This window comes from Delphinus delphis, chromosome 15 (assembly GCF_949987515.2).
Source record: "Delphinus delphis chromosome 15, mDelDel1.2, whole genome shotgun sequence".
In the NCBI taxonomy this organism is placed as follows: Eukaryota; Metazoa; Chordata; class Mammalia; order Artiodactyla; family Delphinidae; genus Delphinus; species Delphinus delphis.
In genome coordinates, this window is record NC_082697.1 from 61537078 (window position 1) to 61564801 (window position 27724).

The window sequence follows — 27724 nt, forward strand, 5'->3', positions numbered from 1 at the left end:
ATTGGGCCACCGCCCACGTTTTGACCTTTATGGTCTGGCCTTGGAACTGTTATGGCAGCTGTGGGTGTGTCATTTAGCTTGCTGATGTGTTACGAGGAGGCTTAAAGTCAGTGGAAGTCGACTCATCCTCCATCTTGGACCTATTTGGCTCTAATCAGTTTATGTCGTATCCTTGGGCTCTGTCACTATTATAAAGGTTGTGCCTTGCCCCCTTTCCTCCTGTTTCAGAGGGACTTGTCCTGAGGGAGGACACATTTCAGCAACAAGACGTGGCAGGGAGAGGAGCTGGAGGAGGAGTTGGGGGTAGCATGTGGGCAGGGAGCCACCCACCCAGAGGGCTCTCCTGGGCTGCAGGAACGTCTCAGTGCCCCCCTCCGTACCCCGTGTGGAACTAGAACTCTCTGCATTGGGATTTGTTTAAGAAAAAAAATTCAACTAAATAAACTTTAAAGGTCTTACTGGCTTTATTCAGTGAATCAGGTGGCATCTAAACTAGCAGATAGAAAGACACTCTGAGGGACTGTACAAAACGAGACTTTTATAGGCAGAAGGGAACAGGACAAGGAAGTTACCCCAGACCAAACAGCAGGGAGATTATGGCAAGGTCGCTTTCCTTTAGGGGATGACAGGGGGCCATCAGGCAGATGACGATTCCTAATCAACTGGTTAGGGCTGAAACTGTAGTGAAGTCTTGTTTTGGTGACATGGGGCTTAGCATAAGTGACTCCATTTAGTGCCTCTTGACTTGTTTTTAACAGATCTTTTTGGCTGTAAAAGACCCAAACTGAAGCCAAACAGGCAAAAACATAAGGGCATTTCCTGGCTCCTGGGCTGGGATGTCCCAAGGTCTAGGGTACCAGCAGGTCCAGGGATTCAAACGATGTCACCTGGGCCTGTTTTCCATGTTTTGTTACCTCTCCATCCCACCTCCCTCGTGCCAGCTTTGTCCTTGTATGGCTCCAGCTATAGCCCCTGGCTTCCATTCCCTGGGCCTTCTGGAGGAACAATCCAGAGATTTCAACAAGAATGCCAGCCTGGAGTCTCCCAGGCCTGGCTAGGGTCACATGCCCAGCCCCGAATCACTTGCTGGACCATGGGGTGCAGATCTCTCTCAGCCAAGCTGGGGTCCAAAGGCTGACTCTGGGGACAGAGTGTGATGTCAGCCCAGTTGTGCCAGAAGAGGAGAGAAGAGATGCTGGGAAGTTAAAAACAAGTGTCTGCTGCCTTTTACTAAGAAACAGGACTTCCCTGGCCGTGCAGTGGTTAACACTCCGCGCTTCCACTGCAGGGGGTGCGGGTTCGATCCCTAGTAGGGGAAATAAGATCCCACATGCCACATGCCGCACAACGCAGCCAAAACAAAAAAAAAGGAGAATAACAAACAGGCTTTCAGAGCAGGGAAGGGGTTTGTTAAGGTCACCAGTGAGCTTGCTGAAGCCAAGACAGAACTCAGAGCCCTTGGGCTGACTCAGTTCTCTGTGTCCCCTTCTCTCTCTGACATCCGGCCCAGCCCCGTGGGCTGCTCAGGCCTGAAAGGAATGCAGTGGTTCTGGGACTGTCAGTCCCCCATGGGCCTCTAGCATGCTCTTGACTTGCTTTACCAAAGAGCTGTTTGTTCAGGTTCGAACAGCAACTGTTTACCCATGTGAACCACAATCTATGCATTTGGAGAGAAGAAACCCCAGAGGAAGCATTTCTGTGGCTTTAGTCTTCGAACAAAGCGTGGCCCTGGGCCAGCCAGCTCCGAGCCTATGGGCCCCACTTTCAGTCCTCAACCCCCAGAGAGGCCTGGGAGCCTATTCGACAATATTAAGATAATTTTTTATTTTGAAATTTTTTTTTCTGGCCATGCTGCGCGGCTTGCAGGATCTCAGTTCCCTGACCAGGGATTGAACCTGGGCCACGGCAGTGAAAGCCCAGAATCCTAGTCACTAGGCCACCAGGGAACTCCCCTATTTTGAAATAATTTTGAATTTATAGAAGTTGTCTTTAAAACAGTACAAAGAATCCCTGTACACCCTTTGACTCAGATTCAGTGATTGCTAGCGTTTTGCTACCTCTGCTTCATCACTCCCTTTCTCTACGTGCTTGTTTTTTTCCAAGAATGACTTTAGCTGCAGACATGATGTTGCTTCACCCTTAAATCCTTCAGCACGTATTAAAGAACAAGGGTTCTCTTTCCTATTACAGAACAATTTGCAAAGCCCAGCGACACGACACTATGATCTAGCATTTACATTTTATTGATCGTCCCAATATTTTCCATTATTCTCCTCCTCTGCTATACAGAATCTGGTCCAGGAGCAAGTGTGCTATGTGTTGCCCCGTCTCTTTAACCTTCTTCAATCGTTTTGTCTTTCATGACCCTGACAGCTTTGAAGAGCCTAGGCCGGTGGTTTTTTTTGCTGACCTGGGCCCTTGAACTCTTTAATCAATAGAAATTGATAAGAGGCCAGACGAGAAATTCAGGCAAGGCTTTACTGGGACTCATGCTGCAAGCACAAGGGAACGAAAATAAGAAACAGGTGCCCTTGCTCGCTTTCCAAGGGCTGGCAAGCTGGTTCCTTCAATAGGGTGAGGTTGGGGGCAGACTGGTGGGTCCACTGGAAGGTGGCTTAGGTGGCCTGCCCACCCCCTCGGTGGTGCCGTGCACAGGAATCATGTACAGTGCCCTGCTTTTGCTCCTGGCACATCACAAGTGGCAGTTCGCTTGTGGCCATTTTGTATCTTATTGTTCATCATTGCTCCAACTGCGCATGCATGCAGTTATTTTTAGTCCCTTGTATAGTTTCTTTGTATCTGTCGCTCAAGGAGACATTTGTCCAGGGGCAGGAACAAGCACTCCTGTGGAGGGTCCCAGGTCCCAGCCTATCTCAGTTTTAGCCGACAATCTGCATCTTAAACATGTTTTTCTGGTGATCCTGACTCCCTCTCTGGTCTCCCTGTCTGAGCCCCGAGTCCTGCTGCTATGGGGGAGGCCTGTGTCTTACTCACTGGGGCCCCACAACTGGCTCAGGGCCTGGCACCCACTGGCTCCAGAAAGACTAGACTTCGGAGCTGTGTAGACAGGAACTCCAGCCCAGCTGTGCCACAGAGTGGCTTGGGCAATGGCTCACCCTCTCCAGCTTCACTGTCCCCATCTGTAACCTCACCATGGGGGTGGAGAGTGGTTGGGTTGGTCAGTCTTTAAGGCCTTGCAGCTTTGAAGCTTGGTTGTTGACCCTCAGAAGGTTGAGCCCAGCCCAGGGATCCCTTTCCTCCCGCACCAGGAGCTGGAAACGGGATGTCTTAGGCCTCTGATGTCAGTCACTCACTCAAATTCATCAATACGGATAAATTTACGTATCATCCATGTAAATTCATCTGCTGAAACTAGGAGTTGCTTCTAACTAATGGAAGTTGGCAAAGGTGATGGGAAGTCATTTCTTTGATTAGGTTACATTACACAAGCCTCCCTCTTAGAGGACTGGAAATTCTCCTTGCTGGCTTGATGAACTGAGCTGCCATTCTGAGGAAGCCCAAGTGGCCGGGAACTGTAGGCAGCCTCCAGGGTCTGCAGGTGGCTTCCAGCTGACAGCCAGCAGAACCCAGGGCCCTCAGGGGGGCTGGGGTGGGGGGAGATGCGGGAGGGTCAGCAGAGGCCAAGCCTCAGAGTCCATGTGCAAAACATCACTGGTCTCCCCACGTACAGAAACGAAACAGGGATTCCACTTCAGAACAGAGCTTTCTTTTCCGAAACTTCTTTCCTGATTCCATGTCTGGCCCAGACACACTAGGCTCAGCTAACACCGAGGGCTGGGCCCCTACAGCCTGTGGGTGGGTCTGTCTGCACTCACTGTGACTCAGGTCTGCGAGGGAGAAGGGGTGGGAGCAGGGGCGGGGTTCTCTCACACCAGGCCCCGCATCGGGAAGGCTTTCGGGCAGAGATGGAAGGGCCACCCTGACCACTGCAGCGCCCCTAGCTGGTTCACCAATGTGGGATGAGGGGCCCAGCGGCCAGGTCTTTAGCTTCAACTACAGATGCTTCTTCTCCTTTCCTCCTCTGGACCCTAAATTCTCCCCATTTCCAAATCCTTCCTTCCCAGGACATGTGAATCCTTCTCTTCATCTTGCTGAGGAAGGTTCTGGCCCTCAATCTCTGATCTTGTCCCACACACCTGAAAACTGAGGGGCCTGCTTTCCCACCAGTTCTATAATTTGCCAACTGCATCCCAAAGGCGACTAGGTTTCCTCACATTCCAACCTAAGCTGTGCCGCAGGGCTGCCTACCTCCCAGGGAGAGACTAGAACTCTCCTGGGAGAGAGACTCGACACTCAGCCTTGAAAGTATTAATCCACGCAAGCAAATTAGATCAGTCTCCACTGCATGTCTCCCCCAAGAGTGGCATTAGTTAGACCAGGCTGATGCTGTAGAATCACATTAGCAGCTGGGAGATTGGCCAGCGACGGTACGAGCCTGCAGTATAGCCATGCAGGAGGGCGTGAGGTCAAGCAAAGCAGTGACGGAGACCTTGCTGACTGCTGGTTTATGGGGCAGAGCCAGGATTCCTGCTCCTCCCCAGCCCTAGAGCCAATATGTGACCTGTCCCCACCCGCGAACGGGGACTAGAGCAGGTCCCTGCTGCAGGAGGGACAGGGGTGCTTCTGAGGACTCGGACTCTGCCCATATGAAGCAGCTAGAAACCAGAGAAGCTAAGTCCCAAAGCACGAGGCTCCTCATGGTAAAGGGAACACACAGGTCAACTGCACATCTGAAGTCAGATCCTAGAAGGTCACATCCATCTCCTCTGTGTGGACAGGTCTGCTTCCACTCTGACCACGTCTGCTAGGCTGCCATCTCCAGACCGGATGGGAATTGCACAAAGATAAATGTGACGCCCTGTTTCAACCTGCAGTCTAGACCTTCCAAATTCCCTTGCCCCCTCTAAAGGGGCACAGTGGCTGCTCAAGTTTCCTGGCAAAAACTGGCTACCGTGAAAGGTGTTTTGAAAGGATTGCCAGAGGTTTTTAAGAGACTTTTAATGTTGAACTTTAAAAAAACTGCACTTCATCAAGAAGCAATTTACCCAAACATTCAAGTCTCTTCTGGGTCCTTTCAAAATCCTGAGACGGGAGTGGAGAGTGGGTGGGGAGTAACAGTGGTCTCAGGAAAAGGGCTTCACAATGGAATCTGTGAAAGAAGTCTCTTTCAAATAGGCTATTCAAAAAGCACGCTTGGCAGTGACAAAAACCAAGGTGGCCTGCAAAATGGATTTCTTTCCCAGGGAGAGAGTTCCTAGGAATTATCCCAAGTTTTATAACTGGAGGGTATTTGTGATTATTGTATTTTCCCCAAACAATTATGAGCTGGAGCGAGGCTGGAAACCCTGGAGGGTCCTGACCACGAAGGGCCAATAGTCCAGTCACCTGCCAGGGCCAGATGCCAAATTTAAAGAGGCTCTAAGATGACAGACCAATTTGTTTTCCATCTCAGAGATTCTCAGAAGGGATGAGAAGCTGACACAACTGGACTGGTATACAATCCCCCACCTCAAACAAACAAAACACTCACTTGCAAAACTCAAATTTGATGCTTGCTTTTAAAGTTTATTGACAACTGTTTGGTCCCAACACACAAAACAGCACTTGAACCACAGAAAAAGTGTTCAAACAAAGTAGACAGTTAAGAAAAACATCTCTTCCCCCAAGCTCAATCCAAAACAAACAGTGCAAGATGGGAAAGGGGGTTTTGATGATAACTTTTGTCTTTTTTTAAACAGATAAATCTAATCTGGTACATCTTTCCACCCAGAAATAAAGAATTTCGTTGTCTTAATTCTCATACATCATTCTGTCACATCATTCAATTAAACCTCTAGATTAAAAAAAAATAGATAGCAATTGGACTGGCCATTGTGGAGTACATTACGAACACAACGAGCTTCGCTGTATTCTCACACCTTCAAACAGCGATTGTTGGAGTCACACACGCGTCCCAGGCTGACAGGTGACTCCAGTGAACAATTCAACCACACCCACACCACAGCGCACAACTCCAGTCTCTTCTTTGTCTGTTGCCCAAAGAAGCTTCTCTTTGAGGCTGTCCCTAGTGACTTGTAATGGTGCCTCTTACATCTTTAGAGTCCACATTCTTTACCTTCGAGCAAAACTAAAGTCCACGTGTGCAAACTCAGCCTTATGAAATCTCAGAATAAGGCCACTGATGTTCTCAACACCAACTTTGTCACACTGTTTAAAAGCTTCTTACAAAAAAGTGCACCTTTGCATTTTACTTCCTGTCACACTGTGTCGGTAGAGGAAATGCCTTTGGGAGGACTCAAGAGTGCCATGATGCCTAGAAGGCTTTCCCAGGGCCGTTCCATCTTGGTTGGGGCCATGTGCTGAGAACTGGGAATCACTGGCTTCATTTAAAAGATTTGGGGAACAAAAAATCTTACTTGTAAAAATCTCTCAATAGCCCTTATTTTGTGGCATTTTATCAAAATGCTGGCTATGAAATCAGAGCCCATTTTCTGGCTTTCTAGAAGTTACAAAATATAATCATTTCCCCAAAAGAAACCATCTAACTAGTGGAAGACCTTATGCCTACAGGTTTTTTCTGCTCTATGAACGAATCCGCCTTTTTGCCCAACAAATACAACCCATTGTAAATGTCAGGTTTCTCCAGGAGGCGTAAGAGGCTGCCTGTCACCGGATGCCTCAGCCACCTCAAGGCGAAGGTCATTCCACAGGGCAGTGCTCCCTCAAAAGCTGGCTTTTCCCAAATGCCAACATCAGACACCACAAAAAAACCCAAACATGCTTCCAACAGCAAGAAGTAACAGAGTAAAAGCAGACACTATTAAAAGACACTGAGTTAACAGACACAAATACTCACACACAAAGCTTCCCAGCTACCAAAACCAGCTTTAAAATTATGAATACAAGGTTAAGTTGATCAACCTTGGCCTTCCTATGTATAGATAGAATTTCTGTCTCTTCCTAGTGGAAAGAGCATTGATACCGTTCCTGTTAAAGCACCTCCCTCCTCAGCTCTGATCTGTAATTTATGCATTTGATGCATATTTTAGAAAATCAGACTCTCTTCCCAACATTGCCTCTCGACACACAATAATGTGTGTTGGAATTCAAATGCTGACTTTAAATTCATGACACCAAGACCATCTCCTTTTCCTTAACCTAACCCATATCAAACTGGAACTTAACATAAAAGGGAAGCTTAAAACATCCTTGACTTTCTAGAAAGCTCCTAAATGGAACCCCAAAGTGGAAACATTTTTAAAAATCTGTGATGAAGCCACATTTGTCAACTACAGACATAGTTAAATAAAAAACAAGGCACGCTTACAAGTCACAGGGAAGCCAGGAGCCTTCACATCCAACCAGAAAATACATTCTTCCTGCCTCGCCCACCATTCTCCTTCAGTGTTGTGATTGCACAGGATCACAGAACGGGCTTTGCTTCAAAGACACCTCATGCATTTGATTAATACTGTCTGAAAACATCAGTAAGCAAAGGCTTAGAGACTATATTATGCTACATGTAAGATTTTACCACTGACATGGCTTGATGGAAGTAAAACCACTTCCTCCTTGCTGAGTTCTCACTGCTGTCTTCTTACAGAACACCATTACACTTCATAGTAACTAACAAAAATTTGTTAAAATGTATTAAGGATTCTTTAACAAATGACAGAATTTTTTTTTTTTCCAAATAAGTGGGGGAAAAACTGAAAGAAAAAATTCAGCTTAAAGCTGTGTCAATGTAAGAGAAACAAAACATTATGGAATATGTCTAAAGATGAAGTAACTGGTTTCTAGGGGGTCTTCATTAAAACAGAAAAGGTTTTTTTGAACCCACTTTTGTGTGCAGAATCAGACAGTGCTTTCCCATCCTAATTCTATGTTCAAAACGAGACTCAAAGCTTGGTTATAGGTGCAAAGGAAAAGTTGGCTGCCAATTTTACTCTATTTTTGGGTTGCTTTTTGGCTGGGCTTTCCACAGGGTCCTTGCTGAGCAGCGACTCTGGGGTTTCCGTGGAGAGGCAGGGAGGCACTGGGACAGCTGCTGAGATGCCAGATGAGCTGGAATCAGAGGGCAGGTTTTCGTTCTTCATTGGTATTGGAATTTCCATTTTCTCTTCTTGGTTTAAAACCATAATTTCTGTAAATACAGGAAAGCAAACACATTCAGTTCTAGGACCTACAAAAAGTGTTCGTTTTCAGTTTTCCTCATTTCTCAAAAAAATAATCCCCAAATGTCACACCTATGCCATAATTTACTTATTAGCTCTGTGGCCAGTATTATGTGTCACATAAGTCAAACATTTATAAACTTCATCTCAGGTCTCCCTTGAATTACAAAACTTCAGAGACCTTCGTTTTTGGCTACAAATCAATGCACAGTGGTTTAACATTTTTTTCCACTTTCTCTGCCCATTCATTCTCTGTCAGGTAGTTAAGGACCCATAAGCCACATGTGACCTAAAGACCTTCAGACCAGGAGGGGCCTTGGTACCAGGGGGCCCTGGCCTATTCCACTGACAGAGTACCGTGCTCTTCGTGCACCCAAGGTGGGGCTGGGGAGGGGGAGTGGGGAGCAGGGCAAGCAGAGATAAGGGGAGAACTGCACAGAGTCAGAAGTACCCTCAAAAATCCAGGAAGTGAAGCAGCCACTTTTCCCAGAGCGTGCACAGGCTGCTCTTTCTCTGGCTGAGCCACAAGTAACTAGCCTGCTGTAGGTACAGAGACACTGCTTGGAAGTGATGTGTCCTTATACCTTGGACTGCCACTGCATGTGCAAGGGGCTCCCGCACCAAAGGAACACAGAGGCTGAGGGTGACGGCGGGGAGGCAGAACCTCAGCTCAGCTCTCAGGCTGACTCGCTGGGGAGAATAACGGACAGAACTGCCAGGACCGCTCAGGTTATTTCTCTTCCCGACACACAGGGATGGTTGAACTCAGTACACTAAACACACCAAGGCTACACCCACAGAAGAGCTAACGTCAATTTCCCACCAAGTCTATGCTTCTAGGGGAACCACCCCCGCCATTGCCACAGCCCAGGTCCAGCTCCACAGCCAGGTAGGTATACGTCTCCTCACTGACTATCTTCCAGATAAACAGCCTCAGCTCTTTCACTGGGTGACGGTGCCAAAGGTGCCAAAGGCTGCTAAGAAGACCGAGGCCTGTGGTCAGCAGGGTCATCTCCTGGACGGCAGTGTCAGCAAAGCGGGGAAGGACCATCCCAACAGAGGAGACGACAAGGGAAGGACCTCGACAGAGCAGGTGGGCCGGCCTCTCAGGAGGCCAGGGACACGACAGAAAGACAAGAGGCCTGGGGCTCCAATCCTGGCTCTGCCTCTTCCTAGCCAAGCAGCCTGCAGCCCATGCCATCTCTAGCTGTGGCACAAGCTGCGGCGCGAGACACAGGTGCCCTCCCTCCCCTATTCACAGTCCCACGGAGCCCCAGTACCCTCTGGAGTCGTTCAACCCTGGGCCAGACCGAGGGTGATGTGTATGTCTGGTGACAGGCGGGGGTTGCCGCTGGAGTTGCTGCACTTTCCAAAGGTGGGGAGCACAGCCCAGGAAGCCCCTGCACGCTCTCCCGTGGGGTCCCCACCCCCAGCGCAGCTGCGGCACCCCTCAAGACTACCATCGTTCCCGTGCTTGCTGCTCCCTCAGCCACCTCGGGCTGTGAGCAGGAACCCTGATAGGAAAAGGGGGTTCTGAATAATCCTCACAGGTATATTTGTGCCTGGAAAGGTAGAGTTTCTCCCCACTCCCATCAAACAGTGAACATCTTGGCATTAAGGGTTTACTGTTTAATTAAATCCACAGAGAAAACCCCACAGTGACACAGGCCCTCCTACCAGAAGGCTCCTGAGGGCGCTCCTCAAACTGAATGAGGTCAGCAGACTGGAGGATGACGGGATCCGGTCTCAGCTGAGGGGACGGCAGGCACGACGGGACAGGCGCGCACAAGAGGTCCACAGGGGAGTCGCTGGTCAGGCGGAGGAGCTCCTGCTCCACCGGACAGGGCTCTGGGGGAGACGGCAAGCGGGGCTCCGCTCAGGACTGCGCGGCCTGTGCCTGAAGCCTGCCTTCTCCTTAAGGTCAGGAAGTACTCAAGGTTTAAAAAAAAGCCATTAACAGAAAGGTCTGGGTCACTCTCGGTAGGTGAGATGCCACAGCCAGGATCTCCCGATTTGTGTTCTTAGGAACAAAGGGGCAATTAAAAAACGCTGAGAAAAATTAAAAAACCCATAGAAAGCAGTTAAGTGAGCAAAAGGTCCGAATTAGAAGACTTGGGTCCCAGTTCTGTCACTTCCTCGCTGAGTGCTCTTGGGTAAGCTACTTAACCTCCCGGAATTTCAGTCCTTCATTTGTAGGATGGAGGTAACTACTGCTGAAGGCTGTGCTGACAGCTTGAGAGGATGAGCTACATTAAGGTGCTTTGTAAAAATGTAAAATGCTACATAGCTGATTATCCTATAAACAGAGAGCACAGTAGCACTTGTAACTATTTAACAACTTGCAGAGTCTTAAGAACATAAAATTCTTATATCTAGCAATGGACTCAAAATTCAAGCGAGTTGATTTCTATCTAGTACACAGAAGATTCCACATAAAATCGGGATGACTCGATGTTGTTCTGAGTAATACTAATGCATTACTATCAAGTCTTTCCCAGGAATGTCCTGTGACAAAGACTCTCCCTAACCCAACTTTAGTCAGGAGTCAGGCTCCTCCAAGCCCTCTTCTCCACCAGACCTTGACCTTGGTCTTCTGTGTCTCGTGTCCTTGCCATGTCCAGTCTTGACAAGAATCTTGAGAAGTCAGTTTAGCAAAAATCCCCCAGCCTTTTGATATCTGATCAAGTTCCTCATCCCACCCCACCCCCAACCTTTGATGTCTAAGTCCTTGGCCTGCCTTTAACAAGAATCCTCTTAGGTCGGCAGGAATCCCCCTACCTTGATGTCTCCTCTTGGTAGTTTCTCAGCCACCGACCCCCTTGCTCTGCTCCTTGACTATAAGCCCCCACTTGTCCTTGTCACATTCATAGCTAAGCTCCATCTCTCTCTCCAAGGGCAGCAGAGTTGACTCCATTGCAATCATCTTGAAGTATTCTAATAACTGTCAGAATCTTTTTCCTTTAACATCTGAATTATGCTGGCTTATTGTCATTATGGGGGCTGCCGACATCCTTCAAGAACATTAACCGGTCAGCCATCAAATGCAGGCCAGTTTTTCTCTGTTCTTAACCAAACACCAGACTCCTTTGGAAAATGCATGAATACTTACCTTTAACGAATGAAAATGACCCAGCGTCGTTCTTCCCCCTCAAACCACCCCAGCTCCACCCCAAGCCATTTCCTGAAAATTTCACCAGCTTTGCTTTGTTTTTCCTCTCTTACCGTCACCACCTGCTCCGAGTTTGAGTTCCAAGGCTGTGCGAGATTCGGGCACCTCCAGGATGCGCTCGGTAGCTGAGGGCCGGGTTTCATGACTGGCAGAGGGGAGACCAAGTGAACTCACACGACCTGGAAGACAAAGAGCACCCATCAAAGGGGGATCAGGGCGAGAACTGCGGCTTCTGAAGGGGGAGGGGATGGGGCTTACTTACTTTTCATGTCATTTTTTAACACTACAATTCTCTTATGACCATGTCCTTTTATCCAGACCACCTGCACACAAGACATACTACTGGTTAAGCAGTGGAAAAGGAGGGGAAATAAGCCCTAAAATTCAGGAAGAGTGTGACCTACTGTGTTTGGTAACATACTTAAACATACTAGGACTTAAAGACCAAATTAACGCCAAGAAAAAATCTTCTACACTTTGTTTTAAAGCAACAGAGGCTGGCAGAAACATGCCGCTTATAAAAAGCTGTAGTCTTAGAAGTTGTGAGACTCAGCTTAAAAAGTACTCTTTATGGCTCTTTAAAAACATCACCTCCCAAACACCAGAGCTGGTATATAAATGAAGCTAGTTCTCATGTGGGAGCTCTTACCATTTTTTCCAGATACTAAATGCACCTTAAAAGAATTAATGGCTCTCCCACGCCCCTCAAGCTAAGCTCATTACCCTGACCATAAAACAAGGGCCCCGACCTAATAACGCTGCCCCCACCTCCACCAAGAGAGAGGCAGCAGTGGCCCTTGGCTCCCAGAGCCCCCCATGTGCATCTGACACCAAGTCCCTCATCTCGGCTCCCAAGCTGTCCTACCCTCGTGTCTCTTCCTACTTCCTTCACTCAGGCTCAAGCCCAGCGTAGCGCTCACCTGGGCCTCCGCAGTGGCAGGCCCCTTGCCAGGCTCCTCCTCTCCTCCTGGTTCTCTCAACTCTACCATGGACAGCAGCCCCGAGGCTCCTCCCCTCTCTCCAGTCTTGGCCTCCATAACTGAGCTCTTATTTCGCTGAGAGGCTCCAGCTCGGGAGCCCCACACTACTTCTCACTGCTCTGCATCTGCTTACACTGTCTGCCCTCTCCCCTCTTTGTCACGTGGTTGATTAACTTCTACACATCGTGAGGACTCTGCTCTGGGATCCCCCGCACCTGTCCTCCTCAGTGCCCACCGACGGCTGCACTGACCACACTGTCACCTGCTCAGATGTCTTGACTCTCCATTACCCCATACCTTTCTGAGGGCAGCGTCTGGGACTCACCCACCTCGCACCTAGGAATTTAATGAAGGTTTGCAGAATGAAGGAGAAATGCTAAAATCATTCATTTTTCTCCAACGGTATGTATGTTTTGAAAGGATCAGTTCAAAATGCTGCAGTTTCATTATTCTGTCCGAGAGTGAGCCTGTGGCTCTCCAGGAGGACACCCTCCAAGAAACTGAGAAAATACCCACCTGTGGGATCGCTCCCAAGAGCTCCTCAACACTACTGTAGCCATACGTCTTGGGTTGCAGTGTTTCTCCGACATACTTGGTATAGGCCATGGAAAATTCATGAAGGAAAAGCTGCTGGTAGTGGTAAGTATGAAGCAAAGACCGCACGTTCTTGGCAAACAAATACAGACTTGTGAGCTTCACACACTCCTCTGTCTTATCATTAGTAAAAACCTGGTCCAGGAGAAAACAGCAGCATTAGAAACTTCCAGAGTGACTGGTCCTGCATCCTAGAAGTGAGGGTCTCTCAGAGAGTGAAAAGATGCCAAGTCAACTTGAAAACGTGCAAAAAGCCAGGAAGGAGGAGAGATTGATTCAAGGATCTCCTCCAAGAGAGGCCTATAGCCTTGAGCCAACTCGGGTTCTATTTGTAGGTGTAAGGCAGCAGAGGTCTGACGAAATAGTGTGTCAGAAAGGAAGGAAACTGGTAAACTGAGATCTCAAACGAAAGGAGGCAGTGAAGAGAGAAGGCAAACCCCTAGGTGGACAAAGGGGCACCAAGACAGTGGGGACCGAAGCCACTAAACGTCATCTCCCCAAGGAACACCATGATGCAGGACAACAACATCACTATTCTTAACAACAACAAAAGCAATAAAGGGAAAAAACCCCACAAAAACCTTTTGTCCTCAAGTAAGCAAATCTGTTTACCATAAGCCTTTCAGTCTAACATGCCCTCACTGAGATCTCCTAGAGAACAGATCTTTCCCAGCCTTAGCTGGCCATGGAAAGCCTTTGGTCCAGGAACATCCACTAATATTGCCTAGAACTAGTGTTCATATAATATATAATTAACAGAGTTTAGAAAATGTTCGATTTGATACTGTGAAAGAAAACCAGAGCTGGATAGTAGTTAAAGTGGAAAAAACAGATTTTCTTCAGGACTATTGCAACAGGGTATACGTGTAGGTGTCCTTTTCAGATACAAGGAAAAGTGAGGACTTATAGCCAAGGGGGGCTGGGGAGAGGGACATCCAGGGTAGGGGGAATTCTTGTTAAACTGACCTAACAGGATTCTTGCAGAAGGTAAGCCAGGGTGATCAGATACCAAGGGTAGGAGATTCTCTCTAAAACTGGGCCATGTGGGCCCATCAAGGATAAGGGCAGGGCCCAAAGACAAAGTGTAGTCTAGAAAGTGGCTCAGGGGAGACTGTTTGGCCAAGGAGAGAGTTTTAAAATTATTTAATTATTGGTCACGTGGTTATATGATAACAATGGTATAATCATTGTTTTCTTACATTGCGGGATTTATTTAGTTAATATTCTATTTAGAATCATTTTCTTTTGGAGGACTGGTATTAAAGTTACTTTGGCTTCATAAAAGAAGTGGTGTGCTTCCCATCTTTTCTTTTTTTTCCAAGTGATCTAGAAGTGGTTTTTAAAAAGTTGGAGTTATTTTTTAGGTGAGTTAAAACCCAGTTCTTAACCATCTGGTCCTTGTGCCTTTTGTCAGTGGTAAAATTTCAATAACGTTCAGTCTTTTTTGTGTTAATTGGTCTAATTTTTAACTTCTTAAAAATCTGGAGTCAATTTAACTTTTTTCCTCAGGATCTTACCTATTTCCTCTAGGTTTTTATATTTGTTGTCCCACAATTGCACACAGTATTCTCTTACTATTCTTCTAATCTTGAAGTATCATCCTTTTTTTTTTTTTAAACTGCACCACGCGGCTTGTGGGATCCTAGTTCCCTGACCAAGGATCGAACCTGGGCCCCCTGCAGTGGAAGCATGGAGTCCCAACCACTGGACTGCCAGGGAATTCCCGAACTGCAATTCTTTTTTTTTTTTTTTTTAAGATTTATTTATTTATCTATTTATCTATTTATTTATGGCGGCTGCGTTGGGTCTTCGTTCCTGAGCACGGGCTTTTTCTAGTTGCGGCGAGCCAGGGCTACTCTTCGTGGTGGTGCGCGGGCTTCTCTTGTTGCGGAGCATGGGCTCTAGGCGTGTGGGCTCGGTAGTCGTGGCGCATGGGCTTATTTGCTCCGCGGCATGTGGGATCTTCCCAGACCAGGGATCAAACCCATGTCCCCTGCATTGGCAGGTGGATTCTTAACCACTGCACTACCAGGAAAGTCCCCCCGAACTGTGATTCTTGAAAGGCCACCTGGTGACCAGCCAGTCAACCTTCCTTTCTGCCCTGCATCTGACTGACAGACCACCACATAAGCGATCTCCTTCAGAAAGAGGTAACAGCAGCAGAATCTAGCCTGGTACAGGAAAAAGGCACCCCAGTCTAAGAATCTGGAGGCCAGGGCTTTCATCCTGGCTTGTCACTTGTTTGGGCAGGGTGCCTGCACCTGCCAATGCCTCTGTCTGTCTATAAAAGGACCAATCAGTCTAATCTAGACCATTTAGTGATCTATAAATACCCAATACGACAGTTTTCATTATGGTGGTTCCAGAACCATTACCATTCATACCTCAACTAAGTAAGGCAGACTCTTCAGAAGTTCGGTCAAAGTCATGAACCCATATTCACAGGGGTTGAGAGGAGTACTGTGGGTGGTTTCATAGTGTCTCTTGAGCTCATCAACAGAAAGATGGGCAGTTCCCTCCCAAGACATCAGCAATACCAGCAGTTGGGCAGTGAGAGCACGCAGAGACTTGCGGTTGATCAGCTGAATCTGTTTGCCAGATTCCATATCAGCAACCTGGGAAGAACAAGAATGCAAACTTTTCAGAACTCAAGAGAGACAGCCTGGGTCATACCTGGTTCATCTAGTTTCACTTTGGCAAACGAGACCAAAAGAGGAAAATCTCTAAGTTTTTCTCTTAAACTGAAGTAAAGTGAGTGGGTTTGCTGTAGCTTCTTTGGGACCCCAGATCAACACTTCAGAGCAACTGCAGCAGAAGTCATTCTCTCCCTCCCTCCCTGCTGGTCCATAACCAGAAACTTCCATCAACACCACTGCTCTCCCAAGAGAAGGAGATAAGACCAGCCAGCTGACATCCATTGGCCCAAGCTTGTGAATTAAGGGTTGGTGTTCTCCGAAAGCAGGAGATGGTTAGATTGCAGGCGACCCTCCACAGAGCTGCTCTGCAGTCGACTTGCCCCACGTGTGTGTCCCAGGGGCTAGACACAAGGCCTTCTCTGTCCAAGGGCAAGCCGCATTCTTATAACCCATAAGCACTTGAAAAAAAGCTGGTATTTCATGTCTGACTATATGTCTACTTCTCGATTTTTTTCAGATTCTCAAGGAGATAAAGGGTTTAACTGATTAAGTGCATTGGGAGGGAAACCTTGTGAAAGAGACACAGCTTATCATTTGGGGACCAAACAGCATGTGAAGCATGTGAAGAAACAAACATTTGGTGGCTGAGACCTGCAGGCCTTGGGCATGGTGTGGGTGGGAGGGGGGCCGTGTCTGTGAAGTGAGCCATCATGGGAGTGAAAACAGGCAGAGCTTCAGGACACAGGCTGCTCAGGCCTGGGCAGGTGAACCACTGCTCACTATCACGGCTGTTTTCCCCTTTATCTGATTTCCAGCCAGGACCACAGGTCAAGCTCAGGGGCTTTGGACCCTTGGAGGCAGAGGGTGGGTGGCATTGGAGGAGCCAGCTCAGTACCAGTTTGTCTTTGGAGCCGACGCCCACCCAGAGCCAGGGCAGGAGGCTGGTGGGTCAACCCTGACTCCACTCATCGTGGTTATTGATCTGTGAAGATTCACAATACGGATTTCCTCACAGACCTGGGGTTTAATCAATCAACAGATACAAGCCCAGGGGAGTCCGCGTCATCTTCTTAGATGCCCAGACTATTATTAAGAAGAAAAAATAAAAACCTGCTTGATGCTACTTAGATACATCTCTTGATTCTCGACCCAGGCTACACATTAGAATCACCTCACGAGCTTATCTGTGCTCTGAGGCTCAGAGCACACCTGGCCTCATTCTATAAGAATCACAGAGGCCTCAGTATTTCCCAGAAGCTCCCCGGGAGACCGCACGCAATGTGCAACCAGGGTAGCAAGCTGGAGCCGCTCCCATCTTTTCCCACTTTAATGCTCACATCCGAACGTCCCGGTCATCGGCCCTTATTCATCACAGTTGGCGGTCATGGCTTAGTCTTCCGATCCACCGAAGCCCTCCAACTGCCATCACCCTGAGCAAATGAACATCCAGGGGGCCTGTCCCACACCAGGGCCTTCAGCTCCTCTAAGTTCTCATCTCCAATGACATTCTCTTCTACTCAGTTCCACTCCAGACCCCACCCCAGGCCACACTGGGGACCTTGTCACGGCCCACTTCCAGAATCACTCATTCGAACCTCCCACACGTCCTGCCTGAAGCAGATGCCAGGGTTGGAGACAAGAAGGCGATCCGAACGCTCAATTCTTATGTTTCTTCAACTTTGCCAGCATGGACTCCTACTTCCTCCCGATTCACGAGCCCTCTCTTTTCTTCACTTTTCCTCTTTTATCCATCTTGGCACTGATAGGCCATTAATTCATGAACATTCCTGTCAATACTCTTAGCTACACTCCTTTTCCCTATGTCTTTTCATTGCACCCATCTGGCAAAATCCCACCTTGAACCCAACGCTCTGCTTTCCCTGAGTCTGTACCCAAGCAGCCACATCTCCACTGTCTCCACAGGAAACCTACGTGCACTCAGCCCCGGGGAGCTCCACGCTCCCAGCACCCCTACGGCCTCCCTGATCAGGCCCCTCTCCTGCTCACCACTGACAATTCAGACCTTCTCAACTCTTCAGTCTGGAATCCCGTCTCTCTCTCCCTCTCTCTAAGCAGTTGCTCTCACCTTGTACTGACAGAGGAACAGCTCTGGGAAGGTAATTCCCTCTTTTCCTGGTGACACACATCAAACTCCCCTACATCCGCCTCCACCCTACCCGCTTCCCTTTTGTCAAAATACTAACGTCTGAGCTGTCCCTCCTTCCACTGAATGCCAATTCCCACGCCTCTGGCTCCCTCAGGACCCTCACCCCACCACCCTTTCTGGCCTTTGTGTATCAATCTCTCTCAAAGAGAGCCTTCTCCGCAGCTCTCAGACACGCCCAGGCTCCCCGACTGGAAAGAACAGCCAGCGAGCACTCGCTGGCTCAGACCCGCAGTCTCCTGCTCTTCTCCTTCACAAGCAAACAAACCGAACAGCTGTCTAGTCACCAGCTGCCAATGTCTTGCCCCCGCCGTCTCCTCGTTTCTCAGCCCACTCAGTGCGGCTGCGGTCCCGTATCACTGGCGCCGATCCTGCTCCGGCCGGCAGCACCACGTACCTGCACTCAGCTTGGCCCCGCGGTCACTAAGTCCTGTCTCACCTGCCCTCTCAGTAGCACCTGGTGCTGCCGACCGCTCCTCGTCCTTGGCCTTGGACGTTCCCCACTCCTAGTGTTCTTCCTGCTCTCCGGCCTCTGCATCCCTGCCTCCCACGAAGGGTCCTCCTCCTCTAACTGCCCAGCATAGAAACAGGCTCCTTCCAGACCTGTGACTGGCGATGCCACCACTTCGTACATTTTCCTTCCACTTCTTCCTCCTTGTAGTGAGTTTTCTTGGTCCTGTGGTGGACGCAGCCTGCACACTGTTCAGCTGCGCTGCCCAGGACTGCAAGGGTCAGCTCAGCACAGGCTGGGGAAGAAGAGGCAGTCACCCTCTCCAGTCCGGCCTCTCCAGCAACCAAGGCAACTCTGAGCCCCAGCCTGCTCCTAAACCTACTCCATAAGTGAGTCAGAATCCGGAAAGGAGAGCTGTGATTTCAGTCTCCCCAAAACTTCGGAGACAAAGATCTGTGTACAAGGATCCAACTTCAGGTCAGCAGGACTGAGACTGAGACACCCAAGAATAAACACCCTGGGATAAACTGGCGACTTCGCAAATGTTCACAAAGACATTATTTTGGCGAGGCCACTAAAAGACACACAAAAGCAAGACCAAAAATCTAAACTGCCAAACCCAAGTCATCTCCTATTACCCAAAAACGGATTAAAAACACAAGTTGTGAAACAACAGTAAGCAGTGCAAGGTGTAAATACAGAAATGCTAAATCACACACAAACATCCCAATGAGGATTATGCCACTGCAAGTCTTACTACGTGGGAAAAAAAAAATGTTACCTTTACAACATGGCAGAGTTTCTGTGTTAGAGCCGAAACTGAACTGACATCGTAGTCTTGGAGACGAAATGTGTAACCAAAAGTCTTAGCATATTCTGTAAGCAGATCTGTCATCATAAGGCAGTTATCTTTTTGGGACCGAAGGAGTTTAACAAACTGGGCAGCTAGAGCTTTGAACCGTTCGACCTCTGTCAAAGTAAGGATTTTTTCTTCTCCACATTCCAATACCTTGGAAAACACACAGGAGGAGGAAAGGGAGAACCAGTTATGACTGTTCACGGGATTAAATGGCATAAAATATATACAATTAGGAACTAAGAAGCACTTCAGTGTTCTTTAAGGGATGTCAAATTTCAGTTTTGCAAGATTAGGAAGTTCTGGAAATTAGCTGCCCAACAATATGAACATATTTAACACTGCTGAACTGTACACTTAAAAATGGGCAGGTAGGTATTTTACCACACACAAAAAAAATTTTTAAGCACTGCAGGGGTCAAAGATGGTAATAGTAATAAAAATCAACAACAGAAATCTGGTTTAACTTAGCGATGACTTAACAGCCAAGCATTTGCATCACCTCGTGCACTCATGCCCACCTCCAACAGAAGAGATCTGAAAAACACGGGGCTCATGAGAGAAGATTCAGTTTATGAAACAAACTATGTAATCCTTTTCTCAACAGATAACCTAAAACTAACCTGAAGAATGATTTCTTTATTGAAGGAAAAACCACATTTACCTAAAAATACTAAGAAGCCAACAACACAGCTTCTCTGACTGAAGTATTTCAAATTTTCATCCTATTTCATAACTCCCTACTGCCCAGGCAAACAGGTCTGAAAAAATTTTTTTTTAATTCCCCCTTATATTTTTCTGAAAGATATAATTAGAATTTCTTCACTTACTTGTAAAATATCAGGTATGGCTTCAAAAAGTTCGAGTAGTTTGGTAAACCCATAGTATGCGAGTTTGCACTGCCGGCCAAAGTGGTGATGGTAAGAGGGGATAAATTTATTAAAGGGCATCCGGAAATGGGGTTGGTGTCGCAGCAAATCTACAACATCCTTGGAGAACTGTTTTGTCCTTTCTATTTCATCCTGGGTACGTTCTTTAAAAAAAAAAAAACCCCATAAACCACAATCTTCTTCTATCCATTTGTGCTTAACATTATTAGTGTAGTTAGTCCTATGCACTGGTTACAAGAGATACCATCTTTGCCTTCCAAACACACACAACCTAAAACAAACACACTCTTCTCTTTCCAGATGGTTTTCAAATTCAATCAAGGGCAGAACACCAGGAAGTCATGATACACATACGCACAAATACACACCTATATAATTTCAGCTTACAAACTAGAAATAATTCCTCTAGCCCCTCCACCTCCCCACACCCACTCCACATATATGAACATGACACACATACATGTCTCTGTACTTAAAAAACTAATCTAGGAATTATTTTACTAAACCACACTTCTGGATATTAACATGCTTTGTTTATTCATCTGATCTTCATTAAAATTGCTAGCAGCAAAGAGTATCAGGCACCAAAAGTTTAACAAGAACACAGGAGAGAAAAGTTTAAACTTAGATTTCTGTTTCTATTAAATTTTAAATTAGAATTATGAAAAGACTGGCATTAGTCATTTTAGCTTTGGAATACTATGATTTCATGGACATCAGTGTTCTGCAAGAGCACATTTTAAGACCCACTGACTGATAAGGGCGGGAGAACACGACTGTGTGTAGATTTAATTTTTCTGTCCTAGTTCCCACCCGAGACCTCAACTGGAACTACTAAAACGTGGAAGATGAAACATCCATTTGAGTCTTCTTTCCTTCTCAAGTGTGTTATCTCAGAGTTAAAAAGAAGAGACAAGCAACAGCCACGGTAACTGACTCAAGTGGATAATTACAGCATAAACAGCCAGAGACAGGCTGAAGGAGACATTTTCAGAAAGTGCCCGTTACGCCCTATTTTCCCCTTAGAGTGAATTCTGAAAAAATAGCCTGGTTTTCTTCTTGACAAGTGGCTTCCCCACTCTGAGGACGCTAGGATCCACTGCCTGGCAGAGCAGTTTTCATGCTGCACTTTCCATGGAATCTTCAGGAATCACAGAGAAGGAGTGGGAAAGTGCATCCCTTGTATGATTCCATGTTAAAATGACCACTGAGACAGACAACTTTCTTTCAGCAAATTTAAGTCACATACCTCTTTTGGGGATACAAATCACCATTTCATTATCTTGTTGGGACAAGCAGATGGTTGTGTCTGGAATCTCTGATACGATATCAATCAACTCACAAACACCATATTCGGTGACATCCCAGTCCTTTGAGAAACACCTAGGTTTTAACCATGGAAATGGATGAAGAATGAGAAGTAGCATTTGCTAAAATAATTTATAAGTTTTCCAAAAGAATGCTAAATGGAGAAGTTAGATGATTATTTTAAATTTGGGAGAACAAGTGTTTTAAAATATTTGCTATCATTTTTAAAACAAATACCATATGCTAACACATATATATGGAGTCCAAAAAAAACTAATAATGGTCATGAAAAACCTAGGGGCAAGATGGGAAAAAAGACACAGACCTACTAGAGAATGGACTTGAGGATACGGGGAGGGGGAAGGGTAAGCTGGGACAAAGTGAGAGAGTGGCATGGACATATATACACTACCAAATGTAAAACAGATAGCTAGTGGGAAGCAGCCGCATAGCACAGGGAGATCAGCTCAGTGCTTTGTGACCACCTAGAGGGGTGGGATAGGGAGGGAGACAAAAATAAGGAGGAGATATGGGGATATATGTATATGTATAGCTGATTCACTTTGTCATAAAGCAGAAACTAAACATAAAATAAAATTTGCTTTCATTTTTTTCCCTTCTCATCAACTCACCAATGATAAGCCTGCGTGAATTCTCTCACAATGACTTGTTTGCTGGCTTGGGATTTGAGTAGTTTTAGTAAATCCTGAGTAAAGCGCTTCACCTGGGCCCTGTGGGTAAGGGTCAGCAAGCGTTTGGAGCCCATTCCAAGAATCTGCAAACCAAACACTTTGGTTATTTATACTCATGAGACCCTGGCAGATTCTGACTTTCTTTTTGATGGTGCTCTCTCTCTCTCTCTCTCTGTTACCACTCTCAGAGAACAAATCCTTTTACGTATGATATCTGCATTTTGAAACACACAGACCAACAAAACGTAGGTGTCAGAATGAACAACTGCTCACGTGCCTGGGACCCTTTTTTCCTTGCACACTCTTTCCTAAATAGTCATGAATACAGAAATAAAAAGTATGTTATCAGCCTGGGCAACTAATTTTGTCTTTAAAAGACAGCTCAAGTTTTGCAGGCCATTTTTACAAGTGGGAAGCTATTATAACACCTTAAGTTAACAGGCAAAGACTCCTTAGGAAGCACTGTCAGGCTCCAGCCCAGTAACTGGTCTTGAACTCCTTCATAAGAAAGGTAAGCCCGCGTTACAGCAGCTCCTGTGTAACAGGGAACAATTCTGGAGAGGACTCTGCTAGGAGGAAGGAGGGCAGTCTATAGAGATGAGAAGGAAAGTACTCCTCGGTGCACTTAGGAAGTTCCTTTGGAAACTCACAGCTTTCTGAAAAACTGAGAAGCCACATCGTGTATAAAACATGTGTATAAAGGAAGTTTTTACAGGATGTTTGCTCTGAGCTGACTTCTTAGGGATTAAGTTACCAGCTACCCTGTTTCTTTGGTGGAGATAGCCAAAGCCACGGAGGAACATTTCCACTGTTCAACAAATAAGCTCTTAGCACTCCTTACCTGCAACACATGAGGCACTGCTTCTAACAATTCGATCAGCTTGGAATATCCATAGTCTGATACCCGGCATTGCTTTGCAAAATGATGGTGGTAAGATGGGATGAAATTACTAATCGGTATGACACAGGATGGCTGGCTCTTCAGTAAATCGATCACTTCTCTACTGAACTGGATCAGCTGGGGGTTACCCACAGGACTTTTAGAACGAAGAAGCCAAGGATCTAAATATGGGGGGAAAAAAAAGGAACAGGCACAAGAGATAAAGCATGACTGCAGCCGATGAAAGAAAAGTAACTAACCTTGCATTCCCATGCTTGACCTCAATAATGACCGAGCACACAAGACCAAACAGTCGCTTTACTTCTCAGCTGCTAAACCCAGGTCCTCTATAACCAACAGGCTAGCCCAACTTCTTTACAGGCTGGCAAATGCTTCCCCACTACTTCTCGAAGTCAAGTTGCCAAAGCAAAGCATGGTTCACCATAGTGTGAACTTAAAAGGGAAGTGCAGATACACAGGTAGTTTCCAGCTTATAAACTGGTTGTATGTCAAAGATCAATTTGTAACTTGGTCACTAACATACTTTCCCATAGAAACAAAGTTATAAATGGTCATCATGCAGGTAGCCCAGAAGGGCCTAATTAACCCAGAGAGGGGCTGCAAATGTTGTCTAGGAAACTATGGAAAGCAGTGATGTAAAACTAGCATGAGATAAAACTAAGAAACAGGTTTTTGCAATTATCTTGAATGTTCATCTAATTAAGAAGTTTTAATTATTTTATTTATACAAGTGTAAATAATCAGATGGAAACCTTTATAAGGGGATAGTGGGCTAATGACACAGGGGAAAGGAGGGAGCAGCATAACAAGACAGGATGGGGAGGGTGTAGGCCTGAGGGGAAAGGTAGGAAGAAGCTTTGGTACAAACAGAGCTCGCTTGTTATCCTTACCTTTCTTCCTACAGGGAAGGGGGAGGTGGGAGGAGAAGAGGATGAGGAGAAAAGGAGGAAGTGTTGGGGGCCAAAGAGAAGTGAGAGTAGATATGAAGGCAACAATTCACAGTGCTGTGCACAGGTAGCAGGATTAGACACCTGCAACTCAGGGGGTGCCAGAGCTCAGAAACTCATCCAAATCTCGGTTCAAATATCCCAGTCCCTTACATTTAGAGTTAAATCTATTTTCACATTGATCAAAGTCATAAATTTTGATCAAAATAAATTTCCAAAGTAAATACTCAGAGATATTTCCTTCAAATAGCTAAAACTATTTTTAAAGGGCAAGCCAAAAAACCTTTACAAAATTAGATAACTAGAGAGACTTGTAACTATGGAATTTGGATTTTAAATTTTTTAATAATTTATGCTGGTACTTTCCAAAAGTCTAGCTCTGCCAAACCTTTAGCACTCTGGAGTTTTTAAAAGATCAAAGGAGACACCCATGGTGTTTTATGACAGGCAAACAGTGCTGCTCTTTAAGAGAAAAGCCAACAGCCTGGACCAAATACCTGAAACCTACCTGTGTTTGGAGGCGGGGGCTTGTTGTGAATCCACTTAACTACTTTGATGCCATTCTGTGCAGTGGCGATGTTCACACCTGGCACGCAGGTGATGAGGTGTTCCAAGGGAACACCCCCTCCTCGGTTTTCCTGTACTACTTCTAGTTCACCAAACTCTGCGGCATAACAATCTGGAAAACTGAAGTTGGGGGAGAAACAGGTTAATTAAAATAATGGAAAAGCAAAGCACTTGCCAAACAGACGCCTGCCTTTATTTTAACACATCCATTAATAAATAATTTCTGTTAAGATGCCCATGATCTGGGTTTCAAAGTTAAATTAAGGTCCCAGAGAGGCAATCACTGTGGCATTTCTCTCTTTGATGCATTCTGATGGTATCAAAAATTCCTGGGCAATTTTCTAGCAGAGGGGGTTAAAAATAAGGCAACAGGGTTGCAAGTTCAACCTCCTCTAACATATCAGTTCGGTGGTTTTAAGGCAACTTGGTTCTGTGTTGGCCCCTCTATTAAGCCTACCACGTGGCCCATGGTGTGGCTGAAAGGACTTCTGAATACTTTTCTCCTACAAATGTTGAAATCTACAACTATTTGAGACCGTGCACTCTCTCGCAGTACTTGTGCAGAGCACTTCTAATAATCTTTTCTCTGTGGAGAAGAATCTGCCCTATTCATGCTGATGTTTCTAAAATTCAGCACAAACACAATTTCTTGTTGAAATATAGAGTGAATGGATCCCATTTCAGATACACTTCGACTACAAGTGGTACCTAAAAACGTCAGGCTGAAGCCTGGTACAGTGCGTGCTTGGGGAGAGGTGCAGGCAGGTGGCGGACTTTCTATAAAGAGGAGGACTAAGGTGTCACAATGGCTTTGACACGGTCACCTTAATAAAGGCACGGTGCCCTCGTGTGTCTGCAGAAGACTATGAACCTGGGGCGCGAACGTCTTCAGCGAGAGAATCACAAAAGGAATCTTGTAAGAGTCTGGATCAAATTCATGTTCACTGCCGAAAAGAGAACAAAACAGATGACATTTCTCAGTGGTCTAAGACGTTCCCAAGGTAATTCTAACAGATGCTCCACGACCTTTTACAAAAGGATTACTTCTCAAGGGAAACGGGCAATCTACCTGAAATCCTTATTGGGACAGTGCTGCCTGCAGACAGGCTCGTGATATTCTAACTCTTCAAATATAATTGGGCTGCAGTTTGTTGAGGAGCCGTCATGTGACTGGGAAGACCCCAAGGGGCTCTGGCGGGCCTGACTGCTGGGTAAGAGACACACCAGTCTGCCATTTCCTTGTTCACGGATTGCGACTGTGTCTGTTAGTTTATACAAATCTGACACATTCAACCTGTGTCCAAACCTAAAAGCAAGGAAAGAGAGAGATGCTGACTTAAAGAGAACGTTTTTCTTTGTACAGAAATTCCTGACCTGTTTAGATAAAGCTCTATAACCAAGAATGGTTCCCCTGTCTCTTTGAAAAGTAAAACTGGGATAATTCTACTATAAATTTATTCACCATCAAACCAGTGATGCTTGGCACTCCCTTCCAGTCATCCCTGGCCCATTGCCCATTACAGTGATTATATATATCATTTGGTACCTAGCCTCCGACCCCACAAGTCTCTGTAAATGCCTCACCTAATTTTCTGAGATGGAAAACTATCAGCCATGACCCATTTCACCTTGGCCTCCCCTTCACTTCCAAATCCCTCTGTAATACTTCTCACCATCTCTGCTCCTCTCCCCAGACGAGGTATACCCCTTTTCAGCTAACCCTATGCTTCAGCCCCCGACCTACACTAGACTGGACTCCCCAGTCACCACCTTGACTTGTGTCTTTCATACTTGGAGCTTAAAGGCACAGGATCTGAAGACAGATTTGAGTTCAAATTCTGACTCAACCTATGTGACCTTGGTCAAGTTATATAACCAATCTAGGCCTCAGTTTTCCCATCTGTAAAATGGGGTGACAATCCCTACCTCACAGGGCTGACGTGAGAATTAAATGTGGCATGTATGGAGACAGCTTAGCACAGAGTAAGTGCTCATTAAATGTTAGCTGCTCCAATGGTCTCTTCCCAGTGCCCTGCCTACACGCTCAGATCGCCCCATGACCAACACCAGTCTCAAATTCCAGCCCCCACCCCCTACACTGCCCCACTCCACTTATGTCCAGTCTTCTCTGTGCTTTCACTCAGTCTGGAGCTCTCGCGTCTTCCCTATAATGGAAACAGCTGGTCTCTCAGGAGTTGCCTCTGCTGTTTCACCATCCAGTCTGCCATCCCCTTCCCTCCAGGATTGTCTCCACAGGACTCTTCAGAGTTGGCTCTCAAGTCACCAGTGGCCTCCTCCTCCTCCACCCCAAACCTCACACCATGTTCTCAGGCCATCCACACCCTCCTGATAACACTCTGGCCTCCGGGTTCTCACCGGCTTCCTGTCCCTGGTTGCATTCCACCCAGTTCTGCCCTTTCTCTAGTTCTCCCTCTCCTCTAAGTTCATCTGCTCCCAGGTCTTTCAAGATCATCTTTAGGCAAATAACTGCCGTATCTTCAGAGCTGACTTCTTTACTGAGGGACTCCAAATGTGCAGAAGACCACCTGAACTCTCTGCCCAGATATTCCAATAGCCCCCTAAAACTCATATGCCCAAAGCCAAGATCAAAAACTCATTGTAGGGCTTCCCTGGTGGCACAGTGGTTAAGAATCCACCTGCCAATGCAAGGGACATGGGTTCGAGCCCTGGTCCAGGAAGATCCCACATGCCATGGAGCAACTAAGCCTGTGCGCCACAACTACTAAGCCTGCGCTCTAGAGTCCACATGCCACAACTACTGAAGCCCGCGCACCTAGAGCCCACGCTCTGCAACAAGGGCAGTCACCTCAATGAGAAGCCCGTGCACCGCAATGAAGAGTAGCCCCGCTCACTGCAACTAGAGAAAGCCCTCGCACAGCAACGAAGACCCAACACAGCCAAAATTAAATAAATGAATTAAAAAAAAACGCACTGTAACTCCTAAACAAGCTTTCTTTATTTCTTCCCTATTTCCAGTTTAACCATACAAACTTCCTCCCTGTCACCTAGGGCAGAAAACTCAGAATCAAACTGACCTCTACTTTTTACCTTGCCTGCTACATAAAACTAGTTACTAAGTCCAATTTCACTGACATTTGAAACTTCTGTGGTGTCTAGTTCCCTCTGTTCCGACAGCGTCTACTCAGAGCCGGGACTGGTGCACACACTCCCCCGTGTCTCTCTCCCTTCCCCATTCACTCCAGCTCAAACACCACCACTGCCTGAAGTCTTCCCACCACCACACCTCTCCCCTCCCCTCCTTCCTCCGATACTTCAGTGGCTCCCACTATCCACGGGATAATGGCCAAGCTCCTGGTTCCTTCCACCCTCTGTAACCTCAAGGCCTTTTCTCC

The 27724-nt window shown here is 46.6% G+C and overlaps 1 protein-coding gene across 2 annotated transcripts in view; it reads right to left on the bottom strand.

Annotated features, from left to right (window-relative positions):
* Window positions 1-5565: 5565 nt before the first annotated feature.
* Window positions 5566-27724, bottom strand: part of MARF1 (meiosis regulator and mRNA stability factor 1) — a 40362-nt gene continuing 18203 nt past the window's right edge. For both annotated transcript variants that reach the window (XM_060031795.1, XM_060031794.1), the window contains exons 14-27: window positions 25420-25656; window positions 25175-25294; window positions 24292-24470; window positions 22777-22997; window positions 21876-22018; window positions 21185-21318; window positions 19876-20078; window positions 18971-19198; window positions 15323-15553; window positions 12861-13073; window positions 11627-11687; window positions 11418-11543; window positions 9873-10043; window positions 5566-8164 (exon numbers count right to left, since the gene is read on the bottom strand). In XM_060031795.1, coding sequence (XP_059887778.1) covers window positions 7920-8164; window positions 9873-10043; window positions 11418-11543; window positions 11627-11687; window positions 12861-13073; window positions 15323-15553; window positions 18971-19198; window positions 19876-20078; window positions 21185-21318; window positions 21876-22018; window positions 22777-22997; window positions 24292-24470; window positions 25175-25294; window positions 25420-25656 — 2512 coding nt within the window. In that variant the 3' untranslated portion in view covers window positions 5566-7919. The remainder of the gene's footprint in view (window positions 8165-9872; window positions 10044-11417; window positions 11544-11626; window positions 11688-12860; window positions 13074-15322; window positions 15554-18970; window positions 19199-19875; window positions 20079-21184; window positions 21319-21875; window positions 22019-22776; window positions 22998-24291; window positions 24471-25174; window positions 25295-25419; window positions 25657-27724) is intronic.